Here is a 15,921-nt window from a genome sequence, read left to right on the forward strand (position 1 = left end):
GTCCCAGCTACTCGGAAGGCTGAGGCAGGAGAATGGCGTAAACCCGGGAGGCGGAGCTTGCAGTGAGCTGAGATCCGGCCACTGCACTCCAGCCTGGGCGGCAGAGCGAGACTCCGTCTCAAAAAAAAAAAAAAGTATTAGTACTATTACTAATACAAAAATTGTTAGTAGTACTAATAATACAAAAATGAGCCGGGTGTGGTGGCGGGTGCCTGTAATCCCAGCTACTGAGGAGGCTGAGGCAGGAGACTTGCTTGAACCCAGGAGGTAGAGGTTGCAGTGAGCCGAGATTGCACCACTGCACTCCAGCCTGGGCGACAAGAGCACAACTTTTTCTCCAAAAAAAAAAGTTCCTGCGGGATGTGACTGCGTGGGTGTGGCGAGTGTGGTACGTCTGGCTGTTTCCTATATATTTTGCGCTCTGCACAGCTCCGTCCCACCAGTCACATGTCGGGTGCCCATAGCCCTGAGTGGCCAGTGGCTGCTGTCGGGGCAGTGGCGCTCCACACGCCTCCCCTCACGGGGGAGTCTTCTTCCTGCGGACCCCCACGGAGTGCTGTGGGATGTTGCAGGGTGCAGCCGGAAGGGCTGGGTTCCGCACATCTGAAGCAAGACCCAGAGGGCCGGCCTCCTCTCTGGTCAGGGGCTGGGGACGGGAGGAAGGGGTGCTGGGCCTGCTCCCTCATGTCGGGGTCCTGCTTCTGAGACCCCTTTCCTCCTGCTCACAGTCAGGGCCCACGGCAGGGTCCCCCCTCCCTCCTCCCTCCTTCAGCCGGAAATCCAGCCTGCTGTGGTCCCTGCACTTCCTGTCTCTCCACAGCATCTTCCCGGGTGATCATCTGACAGAGGGCCCTGCCTCGCCCAGTTTCGGGGTTTTCTTGTCACCGGGAGTTGCTGTCTCAAAGTGGTGGCCAGAGGAGTTGCATGTCTGGCTGCCAGAGTGTTTCTGGCTGTGGCTGGAGTGTCCTGAGGCTGCGAAGGTTGGAGGGGGCTGTGGGCCCGAGTTCCCCTTCCTGGGATTCACAGCCAACCACTTCTCACAGGCCCGGGCCTTACTGGAGCACAGAACATTCCCGGGAGCCAGATGACTCACGGTGTGAGGGCTGGAAACGCTCTGATTTACAGCGGTGTCACCTGCCCATGCCTGCTCTCCTTGGCAGCGTGACATTATTTTGGGGGCCACATAAGTGTAGTTCTAAAAATAAGTGCCCCGCAGAAGCAGTAGCAGGGTGAACTCGCCTCTGCAACTCCCGCGAGCTGTGCCCTCTGCCCCACGCCTGTTTCGTCATGGTGCCTCGTTCCCCGTCACTCAGCTAGGGAGACAGTGTCCCCACCAGGCAGTGCGCCCCGAGTTACTGCCCCCATCTCCTCCTTGCTCGTGCTGCCTCCTGTCCAGAGGTGCCTTGTGGTGTGGGCTGCTGTGTGGACCGCGGGCTGGGGGCCAGGGCTTTGTGCAGACTTCACCAGGCTTTTCCGAATCCCAAAGGCCAAGAGGTGACATTCCCTCTCACGGTGGGCGGGTGTGCGGGGCCTGGAGGACGCCCGGCTGAGAGTGGATGTCTAGTAAAAGGAGCCTCAGCCAAGAGGCGTTTCCAGCACAGACTTGTTCCTAGAGGGCCCAGGGAACAGGCAGAGCCAGGCCACAGAGGTTGGGTGGCCATCCCAGGGCCCATGTCTACAGCAGCACGGCTGGGTTCGTACTCCTGGTCTGTGGGTGGGCGCCTCTGTGCGAAAGAGCCCAGCGCTGGCTTCCAGCTCTTGTGTTGGAGTTCCTTTTTTTTTTTTTTGAGATGGAGTTTTGCTCTTGTTGCTGAGGCTGGAGTGTAGTGGTGCGGTCTCAGCTCATCGCAACCTCTACCTCCCAGGTTCAATGGTGCAGTCTCAGCTCACGGCAACCTCCACTTCCTGGGTTCAAGCGATTTTCCTGTCTCAGCCTCCTGAGTAGCTGCTGGGATTACAGGCGTCGGTCACCACGCCCGGCTACTTTTTTGTATTTTTAGTAGAGGCTAAATGTTCATGTTGGCCAGGCTGGTCTCGAACTCCTGACCTCAGGTGTTCCACCGGCCTCCCAAACTGCAGGGATTAGAGGCGTGAGCCACCGCGGCCGGCCCACACCTGGCTATTTTTCATTTTAGTAGAGACGGGGTTTTACCATGTTGGCCAGGCTGGTCTTGAACTCCTGACCTCAGGCGATCCGCCCACTTTGGCCTTCCAAAGTGCTGGGATTATAGGCATGAGTCACCGCGCCCGGCCAGAACCATTTTTTAATTACATGATAAAATGATAATATTCTAGTTATACTTGGTTAAATAAGTTATGAAAATTTATATCCTGGGCCAGACGCAGTGGCCCATGCCTGGGGTTCCAGCAACTTGGGAGGCTGATGCAGGAGGATCACTGGAGCCCGGGAGTTTGAGGCCACAGCAAATCACGATCGTCACTGCACTCGAAACCTGGGCAACACGGCAAGATCTCAACTCTAGAAAGATAAAAATATTGGCCAGGCGCGGTGGCTCACGCCTGTAATCCCAGCACTTTGGGAGGCCAAGGCAGGCAGATCACAAGGTCAAGAGATCGAGATCATCCTGGCTAACACAATGAAACCGCGTCTCTACTAAAAATACAAAAAATTAGCCAGGCGAGGTGGCAGGCGCCTGTAGTTCCAGCTACTTGGGAGGTTGAGGCAGGAGAATGGCGTGAACCCGGGAGGCGGAGCTTGTAGTGAGACGAGATCGCGCCACTGCACTCCAGCCTGGGCGACCAAAAGAGATTCCGTCTCAAAAAAAAAAAAAAAATTTAAAAATTAAGGCCGGGCGCGGTGGCTCAAGCCTGTAATCCCAGCACTTTGGGAGGCCGAGACGGGCGGATCACGAGGTCAGGAGATCGAGACCATCCTGGCTAACACTGTGAAACCCCGTCTCTACTAAAAATACAAAAAACTAGCCGGGCGAGGTGGCGGGCGCCTGCAGTCCCAGCTACTCGGGAGGCTGAGGCAGGAGAATGGCGTAAACCCGGGAGGCGGAGCTTGCAGTGAGCTGAGATCCGGCCACAGCACTCCAGCCCGGGCGACAGAGCAAGACTCCGTCTCAAAAAAAAAAAAAAAAATTAAAAAAGAAGCCAGACACAGTGGCTTATGCCTGTAATCCCAGCACTCTGGGAGGATGAGGCAGGAGGACTGCTTGAAGCTAGGAGTTTGAGATCAGCCTGGACAACATATTGAGACCCTCATCTCTCCAAAAAAAATATTTTTTTTTTTAGTTAGCTGCGCATGGCAGGTGCGTCTGTATTCTCAGCTATTTGGGAGACTGAAGTGGGAGGATCCCTTGTGCCCAGGAGTTTAAGGCTGCAGTGAGCTGTGATCACACCAATGCACTCCAGCCTGGGTGAACAGCGAGACTCTATCTCTAAAAAAAGGAAAAACAAAATTTATCTTAGCTTTTTAAAAATGTGGCTACTGGAAACAGTTAAATCACACATGTACCTTATGGAGTATTTCTGCAGCCTTACCTCACAGGACCTAATTCTACCTTCCTAGTTGACAAAGTTTTTTATTTTTATTTTTTTGGAGTTTCATTCTTGTTGCCCAGGCTGGAGTGCAATGGCACGATCTCAGCTCACTGCAACCTCCGCCTCCTGGGTTCAAGTGATTCTCCTGCCTCAGCCTCCCAAGTGGCTGGGATTACAGGCGTGCGCCACCACACCTGGCTAATTTTGTATTTTTAGTAGAGACGGGGTTTCTCCACGTGGGTCAGGCTAGTCTCGAACTCCCAATCTCAGGTGATCCACCTGCCTCGGCCTCCCAAAGTCCTGGCATTACAGGTGTGAGCCACCATGCCTGGTCCGACAGAGCATTTTTAGACTTGACCCTGAACCCAAGGTCCACACAGGCCCTGGCCTAAGTCCACACAGCTAATTCACAGCAGAGCTGGGCCTGGACATCAGATCGTGTTGCTTCCTGGCTGAGCATCTGTCTGCAGGATCAAGGGCAGTGTGAAAAGGGGACTCAGACCTCCACAGGAGGAGGACAGGGCCTCCTGAGAGCTCCAAGGAGAGCTCAGATCAAGGATGGTTGACAAGGCTTCAGCTGACTTGATAATAACTAGTCCATCTGCAACAGCCCCAGCTGGCTAGGCCCAGCGGTGCACACCTGTAGTCCCAGCACTGCGGGAGGCTGAGGTGGGAGGACCGCCTGAGCCGGGACTGCAAGGTTGCAGTGAGTTATGATCATGCCACTATATTCCAGTACTCCAGCCTGGGTGACAGAGAGTTCATTTCAAACAAACAAACAGCCCAAGCTACCCAGCAACCAAAGGAGCTCCCTGTAAACATGCCAAGCAACTGGACACTGGAGGTGCTCAGGAGGGGCTGAGGCCACCCACACAGGCCACTGGGAAGCTGTGAGAGGAAGCTCTGCTCACCAGGCCTCTGCTTTCCTAAAACATGACCAGAGCAACGCCATCTTAAAGTGCACAGCTAGGCACTCGCAAGGTACCTGGAAGGTTCACACTTACGAGCTGACCACCAAGGACGCAGAGCATCTATGGGTCTGGGGGTGGTCTTCCGGGCAGCCTGCAGAACCCGTGCCCGCTGTACTAAGAGGGCCAGAGAGCAGGGGTTGAAGGGTGGTCGGATGGCACCATCTGGCTGGGCTCCAGCGAGTGTGTCTGTACGTTCCAGGTTTACTCGCAACCCCGGCCTTTTCTCACGCACAGAGGCGCTAAGGAAGAACAGGCACCCTCTGCCTGCCCCCCTCCCCCCGCCCCCAGGACGAGGATGGCCTGCTCTGTTCAGGGAGCCCTGCTGTGTAAGGGAGCGGCTTCGTGGCTGCTCTCACTGTAATCAGCGGCTCACCTCGAGTTCTCTCCTCTCTTGGGGTCTGCATTGGGACCCTCTTTCCCCAGCAGCAAAGCGACACAGGAGGGAGGCTGGATGTGCTGACCAGAACTCTCCTCGCCCTCGTCTGAGCACAGCCTGTCTGAGCACAGGCTTACGGTCACCCACCCTCTAGCCTGAGGGCAAGGCCACGGTGTGACAGGAGGGAGGAAAGCAGGGCACTCGTGGGCCTCCTCACAGGGAAAAATGCGCCAGGACGCTAGGGGGGACCAGCACTGACTGCTGAGGCAACAGCGCTCCCTTTTGGGGTGATGAAAATGTTCCGGAATTAGACAATGGTGAATAGACTAAAAACCACTGAAATGTACACTTAAAACGGGTGAACCTTTTTTTTTTTTGAGATGGAATCTAGCTCCATCGCCCAGGCTGGAGTGCAGTGGCGCGATCTCAGCTCACGGCAAGCTCCGCCTCCCGGGTTCACGCCCAGCCTAAAACAGATGAACTTTTGATATGTGAATTGTCGCGATAAGGCTGTTATTAAAAAAAAAAAAAAAGGAAAAACATGCAGGCGTGGTGGCTCCCGCTTGTAATCCCAGCACTTTGGGAGATGGGGCAGGCAGACCACGAGGTCAGGAGTTTGAGGCCGGCCTCACTGACACGGTGAAACCCCGTCTCTGTTAAAAATACAAAAATTAACCGGGCTTGGTGGTGAGCACCTGTAATCCCAGATACTTAGGCAGCTGAGGCAGGAGAATGGCGTGAACCCATGAGGTGGAGGTTGCAGCAAGCCGAGATCGCGCCACTGCACTCCAGCCTGGGCAACAAGAGCAAGACTCCTTCTCAAAAAAAATAAAAGAGGAAAAACAAAAGCACAGCAACTGTAGTGCCCCAGCCTGCTCCTCCGCGCTTGCCGCCCTGCACGCCGTCACTCAGCCATGGCCTCTCCAGCAAGGCCACCCCGAAGCCCCAGACCAGGAGCAGCAACAGCATGAGGCCTGACCGTCCATCCTTCTGAAGGGCGCGATGCCCACACGGCCAGCCAGCATGCGCCCGTCTGGTGCAACCAACTGAGAAAGAGGGTGGCTGCGGCTCACACGTGCGCCTCACACATCTCAACCCAACACTGTGGGAGGTCGAGGCAGGCACTTGAGGTCAGGAGTTCAAGACTGGCCCAGCCAATGTCGTGAAACTCCATCTCTTCTAAAAATACAAAAATTAGCTGGGCCTGGTGGCGCACACCTGTATTCCCAGCTATTTGGGCAGCTGAGGCAGGAAAATGGCTTGAACCTGGAAGGCGGAGGTTTCAGTGAGCCAAGATGGCACCACTGCACTCCAGCCTGAGTAAAAAGAGTGAAACTCTGTGTCCAAAAAAAAATGAGAAAGAAAAGTGGCTGGCCAGGTACGACGGCTCACGCCTGTGATCCCAGCACTTTGGGAGGCTGAGGCGGGCGGATCACAAGGTCAGGAGATCGACACCATCCTGACTAACATGGTGAAACCCCATCTCCGCTAAAAATACAAACAATTAGCTGGGCGTGTTGGCGGGCACCTGTCGTCCCAGCTACTTGGGAGGCTGAGGCAGGAGAATGGCGTGAACCTGGGAGGCAGAGCTTGCAGTGAGCCGAGATCGTGCCACTGCACTCCAGCTTGGGCAACAGAGCAAGACTCCATCTCAAACAAACAAACAAACAAACAAACAAAAAATGACTGCCAGCTGCGGTGGCTCACGCCTGTAATCCCACCATTTTGGGAGGCTGAGGCGGGCGGATCACCGGAGGTCAGGAGTTCGAGACAGGCCTGGCCAACATGATGAAACCCCGTCTCTACTAAAAATACAAAAATTAGCCGGGCTAATCCTGAGATGCAAGGAAGGATGCGGAGCTGGGCAATCACTCCTGTGATTCCAACGCAGAAGCTGCCCCTTCTTTTCTCCAGGAAGCCCCCACTTGTAACTGCTGCACATACACTCCAGGCACTTCAATCTGTGTCTCCAGAGCTGCAGTCTGCAAACGTGCCCCAAATACACTCCCATTACACTAACTTCGCCTCAGGTCCTTTCCTCAGGGGGCCACAGGTGGCAGGGACTGCATGGAGCAAGCCTGGATCTTGGCCAGGGCCTGCCGGACACGCATGGTCCCAGGAAGCACCCAGGCAATAAAGGCAGGGCTGGCCCCAGGAGAAGGCATCTAGGTGAACACCAAGCGACACCCCGCGGCGGTCTGTGCCAGGCCATGAAAGGCACAGATCTTGGTACCTCGTGCCCGCCCTCGGTGGCGGGGCTGCCCCAAGCTCTGTGAGTGCTGAGCAGCATCCTCGGGCTTCCCCCACCCCAGTGGTGACAACCGCAGAGGTCTCTAGACGCCACCAGGTGTCCCCTGGGGGCAGAGCCACCTCCACCCCTGAGAACTGCTGTTTGAACCTTCAAGGGCCAGGAATTCATCCTTTCAGCCTACGGGCGGGAAGAGGAGGGCTCGGTACAAATCAGGACCAAAAAAGCTCAACGCTGGGATCCTCCAGGTAAAAGTCTCCGCCAGCGCCACACCGTTCTTGCAGTCCTTCCCCTGGAGGACTCCTCTGGGGCCCCTGCTGTACCTCAGGCCCCACCACACAGCCTGAGGCTGAGGCCCAAAGCTTATCAAAGTTACCACCAGCCTGGGGCAACACAGCAAGGCGCCACCAAAAAGTACAAAATTTAGCCAGGCGTGGTGGCTCACGCCTGTAATCCCAGCTACTGGGGAGGCTGAGGCAGGAGAATCCCTTCGGCCTGGGAGGCGGAGGATGCAGCGAGCAGAGATCAAGCCACTGCACTCCAGCCTGGCTGACAAAGCAAGACCCTACCTCAAAATAATAAGAGAAATAACACCCAAAAGGACAGGTTCCAGGAGACTCCTGAAGGAGGTGGGCCCTTCCCCCATGCCTTGCCCTGAGGGTCCATTTCTCAGTATCACGGGCATCCTACTGATCGTCCTTTATCATCAACCAGAGGACCTAAGTGTTACTCTGAGTTCTGTGAGCCGCTGAGGCAACGTAATCAAGCCGAGGAAGGGGTGATGGGAACCTGAATTTACAGCTGATCGCTCAGAAGCACAGGCCACAACCTGGGGCCTCTAAGTGCCACGGAAAGTTGGGGAGTCTTGGGGACTGAGCTCTCACCCCGTGGGATCTGAGCCTGTGTCGAGGTAGACATGTTGGAAGTGAGCTGAATCGGGGCTACCCAGTCGGAAACACAGAATTGACGAATCCCTTGGTACACGTATCTGGTTCCGGAACTCCTCTGTGTTGACTGCTGGAGAGCACAGGAAGAACTGTGTTGGGCCCTTCCTATACCCCACAGTGCTGGAAGAGAAAAGCAGCTCCAAGCAGTCCGTGCCCAGCAAGGCGTGCCAAATGCATCAGCCCCAGAGACAAGAGCAAGGCTTTCAGTCATGTCCCCCAACCACACCAGGGGCAGGCGTGGAAAGGCACCTGTCTGTTCCTGCCCCCTGGTCGAGGCCACTGTCTTCCTGTCACTGGAATCAGTAACACCTAAAGCCACGTGCAGCCATCAGTGGCCAATATGACTTGAACACAAACTCTTTTTTCCTTTATCTACTTTTGTTTGTTTGTTTGAGACCGAGTCTCGCTCTGTCGCCCCAACCGGAATGCAATGGCATGATCTCGGCTCACTGCAGCCTCCTCCTCTCAGGTTCAAGGGATTCTCCGGATTATAGGCAACCACCACCAAGCCCAACTAATTTTTGTATTTTTAGTAAAGACGGGGTTTCGTCATGTTGGCCAAGCTGGTCTCGAACTCCTCACTGCAGGTGATCCGCCCGCCTTGGCCTCCCAAAGTGCTGGGATTACAGGCATGAGCCACTGTGCCTAGACAAAGTGTGTTTTTTAAACTTTTTATTTTCAGATAATTGTAGATTTACGCTGTGGAGCTAAAGGAAAGGAACTGGAGCAAAATTAATATAAGTGGAGTGTCTATTTGGGCCACATTTGAGGACTGCAACCTGGAAGTCCAGACTCGAATTACTGCAAATATACACTCTGATGAGCAGGAGTTAACAAGCAGATTTTTAAAGGAAAAAAAGAGCCGGGAGTGGTGGCTCACACCTGCAATCCCAGCTACTTGGGAACCCAGGAGGCGGAAGCTGCAGTGAGCCGAGATTGGGCCACTGCACTCCATCCTAGGAGACACAGCGAATCCGTCTCAAAAAAAAAAAAAAAAACCCTCCCCAGAAGCTAGGCTGGAGTGCCTGTATCACCTGCAGAGTTTCGGGACAACCCACCCCCCACACCCCCAGTGCCCCCGGCAACCTCTTTTAGGCCACCAGGAACAGAACAGTGTACATTTGCTATAAAATGGAACACTGGGTTTTTTCTATGATTCCTTCCTTTTTAAAGCAACTCCTTGACTCACACAAAGCTGCCTAAAGGTTAATCTGCCTCCGGGGGAGCTGGGATTACTCAGGACACTCATGCTCAGAGGTCAGCAGCAGAAAATACCTTCTGAGTCACGGTGGGGATGGCTCACCCCGGCCCTGGCTGCTACTCACTGCTGGCTGCCCACTCACCGCCACCCACAGCTGGGCTCCAGGCCAGGCTGTCAGGCGGAACATGTACTCACTCATCAATGAGAGTCAGAGAGTCGAGACCCTTGGCCAGTGGAGGCCGCCCCTGCCCGCCCACAGCCCGTGAGTCACCAAGGGGAAGGTCCCACCCTGTGGCCCTTGCAGGTTCTTTCCGAGCAAACAACCAATAATGCCACTTGTGCCCTTCCCACCAGAAGAAGGGCAGGGCCATCCTGCCCTAGAAACGCCACGCCGGGCCAGGCGGGGTGGCTCACGCCTGTAATCCTAGCACTCTGGGAGGTTCAGGCAGGTGGGTGACGAGGTCAGAAGTTCGAGACCAGCCTGGCCAACATAGTGAAACCCCATCTCTACTAAAAATACAAAAAATTAGCTGGGTGTGGTGGCGCGCACCTGTAGTCCCAGCCACTGGGGAAGCTGAGACAAGAGAATCACTTGAACCTGGGAGGCAGATGTTGCAGTGAGCCGAGATCGCACAGTTATACTCCAGCCCAGGCAACAGCATGAGATTCCCTCTCAAAAAAATAAGAAATGCCACACGGGGCTTGAGAAAAGTGGTTATCCAGGAACTCCCAGGTCATGTAAGAACAAAAATCGCCCTTCCTCCCCCTTGCGTTTGCCAACTGGGCAAACCCCTTCCGAACTGCTCATTTCCGAGTGTGGACAGTTGTGGCTATTTCTGCTTCCTCCTCCGGATGGCCCCTCCTCCAAGCAGCCACCCACAGGTCCCCCAGGGCAGAAGTGGCAGCCCCTCCCTGGGGACCTCGGCTGACCTTGTGCTCAGCACAGTATCTCGGCTGAGCTGCTACTTATAATCTACTTAACTCCACTGTTTAACTTTTTTTTTTTTTTTTTGGTTTAACGTTTTTTGGTAGAGATGGAGTCTCACTATGTTGCCCTGGCTTGTCTCGAACTCCTGGGCTCAAGTATCTTCCCGCCTGGGCTTCCCAAAGTGCAGGGACGACAGGCGTGAGCCCCTGTGCCCGGCCTGTCTTCATTTTACAGGTTTCTTGAGACTAAGAACGCTGGACAGGGTGGGGCGGGGGGCGGGGGGAGAGAATATTGGCTTGTTGTCCTCTGTGCCCCCACAACACTGCGTATTCAGTAGGTGCTGCTGGAATGAATCGTGAATATATGTGCTGTTGCAGCCACAGCCAGGTGCTGTGGCTCACGCCTGTAATCCCAACACTTTGGGAGGCCGAGGCGGGCAGATCCCCTGACGTCAGGAGTTCGACACCAGCCTGGCCAATATGGTGAAACCCCATCTACACTAAAAATACAAAAATTAGCCAGGAGTGGTGGCAGGCACCTGTAATCCCAGTTACTGGGGAGGCTGAGGCAGGAGAATCACTGGAACCCGGGAAGCGGAGCTTGCAGTGAGCAGAGATCTGGCCACTGCACTCCAGCCTGGGCAATAGAGCGAGACTCTGTCTCAAAAAAAAAAAAAGAAAAGAAAAGAAAATCAGAACCGCCCCTCACTTCTTGTGAGAAAGCAAAATTCCTCAACGGGAAAATGACAAATGTCACGGCAGGGTTGTCGGAATGCTGCCTCTGGCACTTGGGCGAATGAAGATGCTGGGCCCGGCAGCAGGCCAACCAGAGCAGGAACGGGCCGCAGACGGCGCCAGGACCAGCACATCCTGCCAAGCCAGGGCCCGGCCAGGGAAGGAAAGACTCGGCACAGTCCCGCCCACCACTAGAAAGCCTGCTCCCGCCAGCCCTCGCCCTTACTATCTACAATGGGGGCTGGCCAGGCAGGGCACCAGGCGTGTGGGCGGGGACACCGGGGCTGCCTTCACATGAATGTTCACTTAAGTATCAAGGAAAAGGCAACGGGCCCCTGGCAGGACCGCTGTCCCAGGCCCCCACATCGGGTTCCAGTGGGTTTCTTAGCACTGACAAACGGCAGCTGTTGGGATGCAGATGTTAAACAGACACTTAACCCAGGTCGTGCAGTCCACTCCTGAGAACCTCACCCTGCGAACACTGACTTTCACCAAAAATCCCGCCAGTGGTGTTCAGTGCAGCTTTATTCCAATCACCAAAAATTGGAAACAGCCCACAGTCCTGTAACCCGCAGGCAAACGGATGAACAATCTGTGGTCCAACTGTCCAGCGGATTTACAGTCACCAAAAAAATGGGGTAACTTTTGAAATCTGCAGCAACATGAATTTGGCCGCCTGAAAGCCACCAGGACCAAAAGGCAATGTCCTGTTGATTCCATTCAGCCAACTTTCTGAGAATGGCAGAACTACAGGTAAGGCCAGATGGGGAGCAGCCAGGAGCTCCCAGACAGGCTGAGGACAGGGGGCGCCGCAGGGAAGCTGGGGGTTCTGCACCTGGACGACAGCGCTGGTCAGGGCACCACCCGATGAGTCTGTCAAATTCTCATTTTGTTTGTCAAACTCTCAGTTTGTACCCTGCAAACAGTGAACTACGCCCTAGGTGAACTGAAAGAGGAAGATAAACAAACGTGAGGCCAGGTGCAGTGGCTCACCCCTGTAATCCCAGCACTTTGGGAGGCCAAGGCAGGTGGATCACCTGAGGTTGGGAGTTCGAGACCAGCCTGGCCAACATGGAGAAACCCCGTCTCTACTAAAAATACAAAATTAGCCGGGCGTGGTGGCTCATCCCAGTAATCCCAGCTACTCAGGAGATTGAGGCAGGAGAATCGCTTGAACCCAGGAGGTAGAGGGTGCGGTGAGCAGAGATGGCGCCACTGCACTCCAGCCTGGGCAACAAAAGCTGCAATCCCTCTCAAAAAATAAATAAATAAATAAACAAATAAATAAATAAATGTAAGGCCGGGCGTGGTGGCTCACGCCTGTAATCCAGCACTTTGGGAGGCAGAGGCGGGCGGATCACCAGAGATCAGGCATTTGAGACCAGACTGACCAACACGGAGAAACCCTGTCTCTACTAAAAACAAAATTAGCAGGGTGTGGTGGTGCACGCCTGTAATCCCAGCTACCAGAGAGGCCAAGGCAGGAGAATCGCTTGAACCCGGGAGGCAGAGGTTTCAGTGAGCCGAGATCGCACCACTGCACTCCAGCCTGGGCAACAAGAGCGAAACTCCGTCTCAAAAAATAACATAACATAACATAACATAACATAAAATAATTAATGTGAAGCCATATACTGGGACTGGTCGGACGGTGGTAAGCCACCTCAACTGATCTTCAGTCACAGATAGAACTCCTCATTCTACTCTAGTCTAATAACATTTTTGTAATAACGTTACAGTCAGACGCCTTCTATCACCTAAAACGATGAGAGCCCAACAGAGAGAAGTGGAGGCTGGAAGGATTCTGGAGTTTGAACATTCGAGGGAGGAAACCGGTCCGGGCGCTGAAGCGCTGCCTCCGCTTTCAGTTTTTGTCCTAGGACCTCTCCCGGCCAGAACCCGGCTCAGGCCGCCCAGGCGCACACCCAGAGCTGCCCAACCACAGAAGCCAGAGCCCCAGGGCCCGACCCCGCCAGCCCCGCGCGCGGGACGTGCGGCCGGGCTGGAAGCCGCTCTCCCTCTCCCTCCCACTCGCAAGGACCTGCGGCAGTGAGCCAGCCCGGGCTCCCCAGCGCTCTCCGCGTCCTGACCCCGCCCCCAGCGAGCACGTTTCCAAAAACTGACACAAGCCGAGCGCGCGCGCGGGAGTCCCAGGGCGCGCGGGGATGCCCGGCCGGGCCCTGCGGGCGCACCCCCCAAAACTCGCGCCCCGGACACGCTTGCCGACAGCGCCTGCTTCACTTTTCCCCCAAAAAGCGCCCTTCCCGGCCCCGAGCGTGCTCAGAGGGTCCCAGGCGCGGACGCACGAGCCCCGCCTCCCCAGGGGCCACGCCGGGACTCGCACCCCGGGAGCCGCACGCGGGTTTCTGGAACCACCCCGGGGGGTGCCTCTGTAACATTCCACCCGGCCTGTCATCTTCCAACGGTCACCAAGATGAAGGAGACAAAATTTACTGTAAACTCCCGGGGTGAGCCCAATCCTGCCCACTCAAGATCGGGGGACAGAAGTCCCAATTTCCAAGGGTAAATAAAGCCTGTCCCGCCCACTAGGATTAAAAGGTGAAAGATTCATAATTTCCCAGGGCCAGGGCAGCCCATACCCACTCAACATTACCGGGGCCAAAATTCCCCATTTCGAAAGGTCAGACCGCTCCCGCCCACTCAAGGGGACGTTATCTCCCACCTTCCCAGGGTCGGGCCCGCCGAGCCCGAGTAGGAAAAGCGTGACAAACGCCTAATTTTTAAAAAAGAAGAGGACAGGAGACAGGAAAGGGTGCCCTCAAAAAGAGAAACAAGGCGGCGGAGCACACTGACAGCGCCGGGAACGAGCCGGGCGGGCGGGCGGGCTTCACGTCAAAACGCGGCCGGCACGAGCTACTCCTCCCGTTCTGCGATCGGGACAACCCGGCGGGGGCAACGGCACCGCGGCCGGGCTCCGGAGCGCCGGCTCCCGCTCCCACCCCGAGCGCGGGGGGCTCCCAGCCTAAGGGAAAGAGCCGTGGGGCCCTCGGCGGGGAAGCAACAGGGGTCCCTAGCAGCGACAGTGGGGTCCAGGGGCTCCGTTCCCCAGGAGTGACCGGCGCGCGCGGCTGGGGGGTTTGGGGGTGTCCCCGGGGGCGACGGAGGAGGGGAGGCCGGGAGGGAGGGACGGTGGGGAACGGCACTCACGTAGACCGGCAACGGCCACGGGTAGACGGCGGGCTCAGCCCCCACGGGCGACTTGAGTCTCAGCTCCAGCTTCTCCCCCATGTCCGCGCGCGCGGCCGCCGCACCATGCTAGGCGGGCGGTTGGGGGAGGGGCGGGGCCGCCGGTGGGCGGAGGAGGGCGGGCGGGAGGCAGGGGCGGGAGGCTGAGGGGAGGGGGCCTGGCCTCGGCCTCGGCCGCCGCCGCCGCCGCCGCGCTCCGGTCCGGCCCGGCCCCCGGCTCCCTCTTTGTAGTCACAGGCCCGGGGCCTCCAGCGCCTCCGCCATCTTGGGCCGGCGTGAGGCGAGCACAATGAGCCGGGGGCCGGGCGGAACCACTCGCCGCGCGCGCGAGGGGGGGTCCAGAGCGAAGAGGCCGGCGCGTGCCCGCCGCCTAGCCGGCCGCCCCGCGCGCGCCACCCCCTCGGCGCCCCGCCCCGTGGACTCGCCCGCCCGCCCGAATCCACGCACGCACGCACATACGCACGCACGTCCTCGGTTGCCCTCAGGCGCCCCCTTCCCCCACTCGCCGGCCCGACGCGGAGACCCGGGGAGACCCTATGGGCGGGCCCGTCGGATGACGAGTTCGAATCCCGTCCGAGGAGGAGGACGCCGAACACCTCCCCATGTCGGCCATGTCGGCCAGGCTGGTCCCCCGTAAGAGTCACGGTCTAGGGCTTGCTCTAGCTCCAAGCCGAGGACTCATTCGACAACAATGCTGTTTCATTGGGTACCAAAAAAAAGCCGGGCGTGGTGATTCACCCCTGTAATCCCAGCACTTTGGGAGGCCAAGGCGGGCGGATCACCTGAGGTTGGGAGTTCGAGACCAGACTGACCAACACGGAGAAACCCCCTCTTATGGCCAGGCGCCGTGGCTCACGCCAGTAATCCCAGCACTTTGTGAGGCCGAGGCGGGCAGCTCACCTGAGTTCAGGAATTCGAGACCAGCTTGGCCAACAAGGTAAAACCCCGTCTCTTCCAGAAATACAAAAATTAGCTGGGCGCGGTGGCGAACACCTGTAATCCCGGCTACTGGGGAGGCTGAGGCAGCAGAATCGTTTGAACCTGGGAGGCTGAGGTTGCACCATTGCACTCCAGCGTGGGCGGCAGAGCAAGACTCCGTCTCAAATTAATTAATTAATTAATTAAGCTATAAACTAAGTTTCTCCCAAAGTTAATTCAGCCTATGCCCAGGGATGAACAAGGACAGCTTGGAGGTTAGAAGCAAGAGGGAGTCAGTAAAGATCTCTTTAACTGTCTCAGTCATAATTTTGCAAAGGCGGTTTCACCACCAGCACCTCCCCAAGTCCCCAGGGGACACCAACCCCCTCCCTGCCCAGCCAGATTCCAGCCCTGCCCCACCCCTTCCCTGCTGGGTGACCTTGGGAGAGTCACTAGACCTCCAATGCTTTCCTCCTCCCAACAACGGAGTCCCGCAGTCACTGCCACGGCGCCTGGTGATTAAAGCCTTTGAGTGTCAAAGTACAACAGTCCCTTGTACTCTTTTTTGTTTTGTTTTGTTTTGTTTTTTGAGACACTCTCGCTCTGTCGCCCAGGCTGGAGTGCAGTGGCACGATCTCAGGTCACTGCAGCCTCTGCCTCCAGGGCTCAAGCGACTCTCCTGCCTCAGCCTCCTGAGTAGTTGGGATTACAGGTGCCTGCCACCATGCCCAGCTAATTTTTGTATCTTTTGTAGAGATGAGTTTCCGCCATGTCGGCCAGGCTGGTCTCAAACTCCTAATCTCAAACACAAAAGTGATCCCCCCACCTCGGCCTCCCGAAGCGCTGGGATTACAGGCGTGAGCCACTGCACCCGGCTCACTAGT

The 15,921-nt window shown here is 56.6% G+C and overlaps 1 protein-coding gene across 3 annotated transcripts in view; it reads right to left on the reverse strand.

Annotated features, from left to right (window-relative positions):
- DOT1L (DOT1 like histone lysine methyltransferase) overlaps window positions 1-14,403 on the reverse strand; it is a 76,917-nt gene extending 62,514 nt beyond the window's left edge. For all 3 annotated transcript variants that reach the window (XM_023183726.1, XM_023183725.1, XM_023183728.2), the window contains exon 1: window positions 14,081-14,403. In XM_023183726.1, coding sequence (XP_023039494.1) covers window positions 14,081-14,161 — 81 coding nt within the window. In that variant the 5' untranslated portion in view covers window positions 14,162-14,403. The remainder of the gene's footprint in view (window positions 1-14,080) is intronic.
- Window positions 14,404-15,921: the final 1,518 nt, after the last annotated feature.

Source organism: Piliocolobus tephrosceles, chromosome 21 (assembly GCF_002776525.5).
Source record: "Piliocolobus tephrosceles isolate RC106 chromosome 21, ASM277652v3, whole genome shotgun sequence".
Classification (NCBI taxonomy): Eukaryota; Metazoa; Chordata; class Mammalia; order Primates; family Cercopithecidae; genus Piliocolobus; species Piliocolobus tephrosceles.